Source organism: Adiantum capillus-veneris, chromosome 9 (genome assembly GCF_014529385.1).
Source record: "Adiantum capillus-veneris isolate H3 chromosome 9, ASM1452938v2, whole genome shotgun sequence".
Taxonomy (NCBI): Eukaryota; Viridiplantae; Streptophyta; class Polypodiopsida; order Polypodiales; family Pteridaceae; genus Adiantum; species Adiantum capillus-veneris.
This window is the reverse complement of record NC_140939.1, coordinates 113,062,167-113,070,312: the sequence shown is the minus strand read 5'-3', so window position 1 is coordinate 113,070,312 and position 8,146 is coordinate 113,062,167. Positions and strand designations below refer to the sequence as shown.

The window sequence follows — 8,146 nt, the reverse complement described above, 5'->3', positions numbered from 1 at the left end:
AGACAACCAAAAAAGATGAGACCATCAATCAATTAACCTTGACCCATACAAGAATTTTAAGACAACCAAAACAATCTCTATATCGACAAAGTACATTGCAAAATATTCTAAGTAAAGCTCCTATGAAGAAAAGCAAATCCTATGACGAGTCACACTCATCGTCAATATATATATTGCGCATGTGAGGTTGCTCGAGAAGCTGCAAATCAAAGCGATTATCCGACGCCATTCGTGTCGCCTCCGCTTCGACGTACACGGGCAATATACTTCACAAAAGAAACAAAAATGATTATATACTAGCAAATGAGTGCAATGATATCGTTCACAACCATTTATGCAAACATTAAACTCAAGACATAGTTAGAGATGATTGAACACACAACGGCATCAGAAAACCATAACACAAATAGAGTATCCAAAAAGTGTATAAAAAGTCCAGCTATGGGATGGGAGCCTCACTAGTCATCAAAAGGATTTCCACCCATAGGCCTATCACCCTCATCCTCCAAGTCAGCAGGAGCTGAAGCCTCCTCTCTACTCCTCTTTTTGCTATGGAACATAGAATGCAAAAAAGCTGTTATAATGCTATCATTAGAATCCAGTGAACCACACACTCGTCCCAAAGCCGCACATGCCGCCAATATAGGTGCAGTACCACATCCAAACTCCAAGCAGATGCCTCTACTCCTGCATAGCATCTCCACAAAAGCACTTAAAAAAGTAGCGCTCCTTAGTAATGATCCACGCCAAGGAACCCCATCAATCGAAACGCATATCGAGGTTCCTGGAATATAATGTTGCATGATGGAATCTGTTGGCCTCATGCCAAGTGCTCGAAAACAAGACATGTTCTCTGCTGTGTAAATAGGTGGTGTGGGTCCCCGTCGATGCACCATGTACAACATCGAAGTCTCGAACTACACACACACACACACAAAAATGATATCATGTATAAAAGATTCAACACTACAAATAATTTTTTTTTCTCCTTCACCCAATAGAAAATAGTGGTCACCTCAACTCTGTCTCCTCCTGTCTCCATAAAGCCGTAAGGAGTGTGATGAAGCACCACAATCCGCCGATAAATCTGCATGTCGGAGGCAATAGTGAACCTCTCTACCCATCGAAGTGAATCACCTAAAATCCAAATCACCTCATGAGTAATAATTAACCTTTAGATGTGAACCTGAAACACGTACTTTAAAGTGGTGAAAGACTACAAACCTGCAAAAGAGGCCATGATTAACAACCATCCCGAGTCCGATAAAGTGTTCCATGCGAGATGAATTCCCGCACGAACATGATCCTCTGTGATCCTATCCCACATAGGACTGACATCGTAGCCACTAATCAAACCTCCATAAGGAAGGTCTAGAAAAATAAAATCTGCAGCCCAAGCAACTGACTTGCCACTCCGCCTATAAACAAGATCACATGGGCGGGCTTTGAGCATATGCTCATGAATCATAGCCCAAGATGGAGATCGAACTCCCAATGAAAAATTCCAGATATGGCAATGTAATCCCCAGGGACAGCAATACATCGATCGAAATCATGACTAGTTTGACCATGCATCGAGATATCATTTGCATAATCAAATGAAAGGACACGACGTAATCGCGAAGACCCACTAATATCTGAGAAAATAACAATCCAAAATTAAAACAAGAAATTTAGTAATTGATTACAAAGTATAATGTGGATACAAAGTACAAATAGCACTACCATGTGAGGATGGCATAATCTCCTCCATCATACCATCTTGAGTAGTACCTACTACAGCTTCCTTTCCTTTTCGAGAAACACCTTTTTAATAGAATTACGTTCAGATTTTTGAGAGATACTCATAGTGGCATGTTTGCATATGTGTACATGTGTGTGTGTGTGTGTGTGTGTGTGTGTGTGTGTGTGTGTGTGTGTGTGTGTGTGTGTGTGTGTGTGTGTGTGTGTGAGAGAGAGAGAGAGAGAGAGAGAGAGAGAGAGAGAGAGCACATATGTGGTGTGTGTGTGTGGAATATATGTGTATGTGAGAGTCTGAGAGAGAAAGATATATATATATATATATATATATATATATATATATATATATATATATATATATATATATATATATATATATATATATATATATATATATATATATATATATATATATATATATAGAGAGAGAGAGAGAGAGAGAGAGATAATCTAAAATTAGTCTAAAGTGGTTTCACTTTTAAGAGAATTGTGCTTTTAATACATTCTTTTCTAAGAAATGCCTTTAAAATCTAAAACATTGACTGAACAGGCAAAAAATTTCAAGATCATACATTTCATGACCAAACTTAGAATAAGGTTTTGTGTTTCTACCTGAAGATGAATCTCTAGGTCGTGTAGCTGGTCCGAGCGGAACTCCTGCACCTGCAGCTCCCAATACAGGTGGCACAGTACTAACTCCGATGGCATCAAAAGCTGCATCTCTACGCATGGCATCTCTGAGGTCTTTCTCACGAGCTAGCATATGGTCTTTCTCCATGTCTATCCACCATGGACAAGCTTCAATGTCCCATGATGTAAGCTTATGCAATTTCTCTGAATACATGCATGAACCAGCTAAGTCCAACTGTGTCCACTTTCTAGCAAGTAGTGGAATCGAAGAAAGACTCTTTCGAGACACCAAAAAGGCCAAGAATCTGGAAACCAACATAATGCAATTGAAAACATTGCATATATTTCAATAAAATTCATTACCTTGCAACACGATAAAAAAAGTACCTGTATGCCAATCTTTGTGCAACCATACGCAAAGTGTCTATTTTTTTGAGGGCTTGTTTGTCAGCATCTTTTGTTCTCATTTCCAAGGACACCTCCAAAGGAAATAGATGTGCCCTAGCTTCGAGTTTTATCTCCTCAAAGTAGAACAATAGGGTACAGTCAGGTGATAATACTACATCTCCACATGTACCCAACATATCTGTCACCAACTGTGATGCTCTATCATAGACCCTAGCCAAGAAGCCCTCTCTACGAAGCCAGATTCACCCAAAAAAAAACATATTGAAGAACCATTCATTACTCAATTCGAAGACTAAGGAGTTTGTAATAAGATAAGACTTACGTTCTATAGACATGGTCTCCTTTCTTGATGCCATACGCAGCTCGAGTGAGATTGTCAGCCTCTAGAAGAGATAGCCACAACAACTTGTTTTGGATTGGAGCATCCACAACTGCAATTAAGTTGGTCTTCTCCAATGTTGCCCAACTTCCAGGGGCCCATTTCAATGATACCACTTTGGCAAGGCAATCCGTCCCCAATTGTGGGTCCACAATGTTAAGAAGCTTATAAAATCAAACAACAGTGACCATAAAAATATGCCATTTAAATCATATCATGCACAACATCAAAATTGCAAACATACAAGAATACCTTTGCAATCTTATCACTATACTTTGTAGTAAGATCGTGATATTTTTTCTCCTGCTCTTTCTTTAAATCCTCCTCAGACAAAATCTCGCGAGAGAGTTGATCCACCCTTGCATTATATTCCTTGGTCATTTGCACCTATCGTACAACACAAAGTAAATACAGTCATTGCTGAATTAAATGACTAACTAACACAGAAGAAAGAGAAAGCATTTTACTTACATCGTACACAAGCCGTGCAAGATATTTGCGTGTGAGTGGAGACCATGGTTCCTCCCCCTTGGAATAGTATTTTTTGACATCTGCAATCAATTTTTTATCTTTCTTCGGAAGAGCTTTTAAGTAAACATTAGGATCGGCAGCACAAATATGAGTCAAATTCACAATCTCATCTCGAAGATGTGTAGTAACAAGAGAGTGGGAATTCATGCTAATAACACCAAAAAAAAAAAAGATTAGAATAACTTATAATGCATTTAAAGCTTAGAGATTAGATTTCCAAGTAATCTCCAAATTATCAAAGAGCTCTCACAAGTTCATTCTCTGAAGACTGCTGAGCAAGGCAATCTCAGGCACTTTGGTTGGATCTATAATCGTACAAAGAACTCTGGAGTGCTTATCCTTTGAAGTAGAGAATTTTTCTTTAATGGCTTGAGTCCAAGCCACTGTTCTATGGTTCCCCTCCCAAACAAAGAACATGTGGCCCACAAGATCTGATAGCTTTGGGTTGCTTTGTAACTCCATCTCAAACTCATCATTGACCTCTATCCAAAGTGGATCCCACTCATTTGTCACCTCATCTACATAATATTAAATGTTGGTTAACATAATAAAAATACAAGCAAAAATAGCTTGCAAAGTAAAACAAAAAATTTAATTTCACGTGTGATAATTTTTTTCTCTTTTTGACATGTCCACAAGGAAACAATGAAGGACCCCTTTTCTTGCATGTAGCCTTCTTTTGCAAAAGCTGACTTCAATCCACTTAAATCGTCTCTCAAGCCTCGGACTCTGGCATATGGATAGAGACGACAAAGTGGAATAGTCGGACACTCAAAGCAGCTGAAGAGTCTAGTGGAAGCCAAAATATTGGCACCTTTATGTGTAAATGCATTGGATTCATCTTTCGGTTCACTGGCTGCAGAAACCTCATCTCTTATCTCCCAAGGCACAATTTGCAAATTACTTTCTTTAGCTGCCAAAACGGGATCCACCTCATGTAAAGAACCTGGTCCTGTCTCAGGAGATAAAACATCATCCTCAAGAAACTCATGGCCCTCCCCCAACTCCGTGCCTGACACAGAACTTATTTGGTCTGTAGAATCATATGTTCCAATAGGCGTGGTATCAAGGACTCTCCTATGAGAACGTCCTCTAGACCTTGGACTGCCAAAATATCAAAAGCAAACAAAGAAAGTTAAAGAAAAACCACTATCAAACACCTTTATTGACTTAATGATATCAAATATTGGCCAAGGTCTCTTTTGCACGCACGACAAAATTTCAAATAAAACTTGAAAGTCGTTAAGACCCCTCACATGAGAATTTTCAACCATAAACGCTAACTCAAGTGATCTTTTCAAACTGTGTAGTCCGAGCAAAGTGTCTTTTCAAAGTGCGTAGTCTGAGCTATTAAATTTAAAAACTTATAAATTGAGCAAGGGGCTACTTAAATTAAATAAAACATTTAAATTCACAGTATCATCCGAAGCAATGGCCGATCTCAAGAAAACAAGACATCTTGAAAGTGGCCGACAGCTTGGCGGACTCAAAACTGTCTCGGTATACGCAAATGTCACAAGCTCAAAACTGAATTTCAACGAGGACGAAGGGATCTGCGCCGGCGCAGATCCCTTGAGCAAATTTAAAGAGTGCACCCATGGGGAAGTTTATTGAGACTGTTTTGATCAAAGCCCAAGCTTGTGAGAATTGTCTCCTTGAAGTAATAAAAGAACATGCAGAAGTTGAATGGCCGAAGGGATCTACGTCGGCGCAGATCCCTTGAGCTAGCACAGAAGCTGAAATTTCTCACAAGCCGAAGGATCCCTTGAGCAACCTGCCGAAATCCCTTAAGCAACGTTTGCTTTGCAATCCCTTGAGCAATGGCGCAGATCACTTGAGAACAGAAGCTGAAAGTTCAAAAAAGGACTTGCCGAAATCTCTAAAGCAAGAGACCCAAGGGATCTGCGCCGACGCAGATCCCTTCAGCATGCCATCAACAGGGAGCAAAATCACTAAAATGGGCAAGAGGCCTGCAATCGGAAAGCCTTGCGCTTTGCACTCTACCAAAATGAGGTGCTGATATCCATGAAATTCCTGGCTGGCTCTGTCTTGAATTCGTTACTCCCAGAGCATGCAAGAGTGAACACAGCAACCAGGTCCGCAGATCCCTTACCACAGAAAATACAACCGACACACATCCAGAATTCAAGACATAACAACGTTCATCAGGAGCTCTGAAGAAAGAGACCAAAGGGATCTGCGCCGGCGCAGATCCCTTGAGCATGTCATCAACAGGTGTAGAAAACTCTGAAGCAAGCGTGCCAAGCTCGGTACAGAGAGGAAGGCAACCGCAACATGGGAAGGAGCTGAGCATACCTTTCATGATTTCGACCTCGACGCGAAGGAGCTGGAGGGCGACATGGGGATGACCTCGGCGTGGAGCGGGTTCTTGGCATTGAGCTGTCGGCCATCTTCTTGCGCCCTCACAAAGATGCTCTCTCACTCTCCACTCTCAATCTCACTCTCACTCTCACTCGAATGCTCTGTGCTTCTGTTGTCTCACAAAGATGCTCCCTCACTATCTCACTCTCACCCACACTCGAATACTCTGTTCTTCTGCTGTCTCTCTCTCTCTCTTTCTGGTGGGCAAGTGAAGTTAGAGGAGATTCAAATAGGAACAGGAGAAGATGGGTACTTGCTTGATCATGAATACTGTCAATTTTACAAAGTTCGCATTGCCAATCTTGGTGAAGGGACCTCTGAAACTCCTCTCCGCTTAGATTTAGATCCGGATGAGCCCTTAAAACCCATCATGAGTGTCATTGAAATGATTCGAGCATTGCCTACAAACAGTCGCTTGTTTCATTCACTTAGTCAGATTAAAGAGATTGTTAAGGTGAAGGAGCTTCCAACATATTATGATGGATATGTTGCTTATGAACTTCCTGCTGCTGGTGACTCATCTGGAATGGCAGGGATGGAACAGCGACATAATAGCCACTTGTGGACAGAATACATCACCTGTAGTTCAGATTCTTTTATGGGTGCTGTGAGATTTAGCAGATGTTCTGGACATCTCAGATGTGTAAATTTGGACTGTCCATATTACACTAGGTTCAAGCTTTGTAATGAAGTTCAATGGAAAGGTCGATTAGCAAAATCTCCACCATATGGACTAGTATCTCAAGAATATGGAACTTTGAGTTGTATGCATTGCTCTCAAGCTCCTGAATGTGTCGCCATTTGTCCTGCCGTGATCTACTACTGCTTGCCAAGAGATAAAGTGTATGCCACACGATGTGTTCTTCATTTAGGGGAACACAAACATCCTTGTAGAGAAGGAAAATGTAGAGCATCAGAGGTTGAAATAGATGCTTTAATGAAGAAACGTGCTACTGTAGAACCATTCATAACTGCAAAACAGTTGGAGCGCATGACAACACAGGATATTATTATGGATAAATTAGTTGCTGAAAATGAGCCTTTTTCAGATGCCATAGGTGATGATGAATTTGCCACCTTTTTGGATACAATCACCCCATTGTCCAATAAGCGAAGATTTGAGAGAACTTTGGAGACTGCAAAGAAAGCAAAGAACATTTCTGCTAAAGGCTTGGAAGCTGTTCTTGAGCTCAAGAGTAAAAGCAGATACCCTTACATACAAAGTGTACTATTTCCAGAGCAGCTTGGAAAAGATCAGCAGACCCATGTTTTTAAGATGTCTGTGAAAGGTCCTGGTAGTGGGGTTGACTTGGCAAATAGAATGAGGCCAGGTGGCAACCTTGAAAAAATGTGGATCCATTTTGATCACGCCCATCATGTAAATGGGTGGCCAACAATGTCTGCACATGTATATGACCCGTTTGTACGAGAACTGATGACCATTGCAATTTGTGAATTTACAGTTGAGAATAAGTTTGCTCAAATTGAATTTTGGAAAATGCTTAACAAGGTTGTGGAAGATGTGGGTTTTGAAAAGCCAGAGTTTAGAGGCTTTATGGCTGATGAAGCAAATGCTAACTGGATTGCAGTTCGCACAGTTTATTTTGGAGGTGCGAAGAAAGTCACACCGGGCAAAGAAAGATCTTGTGCTTTTCACTGGGAGCAGTCCATGATACGACACACAACCAAGTGTATTCTTCCTTCGTCTCAAGAGGAGCACAAAATCTTATGCCGGAAGTGGAGATGTGCCCCTACAGAGAATCAGGTTGATATTTGCAAAGGGGAACTACGACGCTTTTGGACCGCTGGTCATGCTATTCAAGATGAGACTCCATGCTTGGAAACATGGTTGGCTTGGTGGGATGTAAGAGTGTCGCACTGGGGGGGCAGATTTGTGTCCCAGGACAAATCCGGTATTTTTGTGCCTAATACAAATCTATCAGAGACAAAGCATGCGAGCATGCGAGCATCTGTCGGCTATAAGGAAAATCTCAACTTGTATGAGGCTGCTGGTGCAGACATGTCTATGGCAGTGCTACAAAGTGTAAAATATAATGCATATCTTAAAGGTGTCCG

General features: G+C 41.0%; 1 protein-coding gene across 1 annotated transcript; it reads right to left on the bottom strand.

Annotated features, from left to right (window-relative positions):
- Positions 1 to 1,464: 1,464 nt before the first annotated feature.
- On the bottom strand, positions 1,465 to 6,011 carry LOC147451000 (uncharacterized). Its single transcript, XM_086520561.1, has 11 exons — positions 5,825 to 6,011; positions 5,523 to 5,736; positions 4,503 to 4,792; positions 3,939 to 4,206; positions 3,629 to 3,836; positions 3,410 to 3,544; positions 3,101 to 3,321; positions 2,758 to 3,018; positions 2,353 to 2,675; positions 1,726 to 1,806; positions 1,465 to 1,637 (listed from the first exon to the last, which is right to left on the bottom strand). The coding sequence occupies exons 1-11, from the start codon at positions 6,009 to 6,011 to the stop codon at positions 1,465 to 1,467; spliced, it is 2,361 nt and encodes a 786-aa protein (XP_086376687.1).
- Positions 6,012 to 8,146: the final 2,135 nt, after the last annotated feature.

Coding starts and splice junctions, on each gene's coding strand:
- LOC147451000 (XM_086520561.1), bottom strand. CDS start 6,011: ATGAAAGGTATGCTCAGCTCCTTCCCATGTTGCGGTTGCCTTCCTCTC. Junction 5,737..5,824: donor TTATGTCTTGAATTCTGGAT/GTGTGTCGGTTG, acceptor AACGAATTCAAG/ACAGAGCCAGCCAGGAATTT. Junction 3,322..3,409: donor ATAGTGATAAGATTGCAAAG/GTATTCTTGTAT, acceptor TGATTTTATAAG/CTTCTTAACATTGTGGACCC.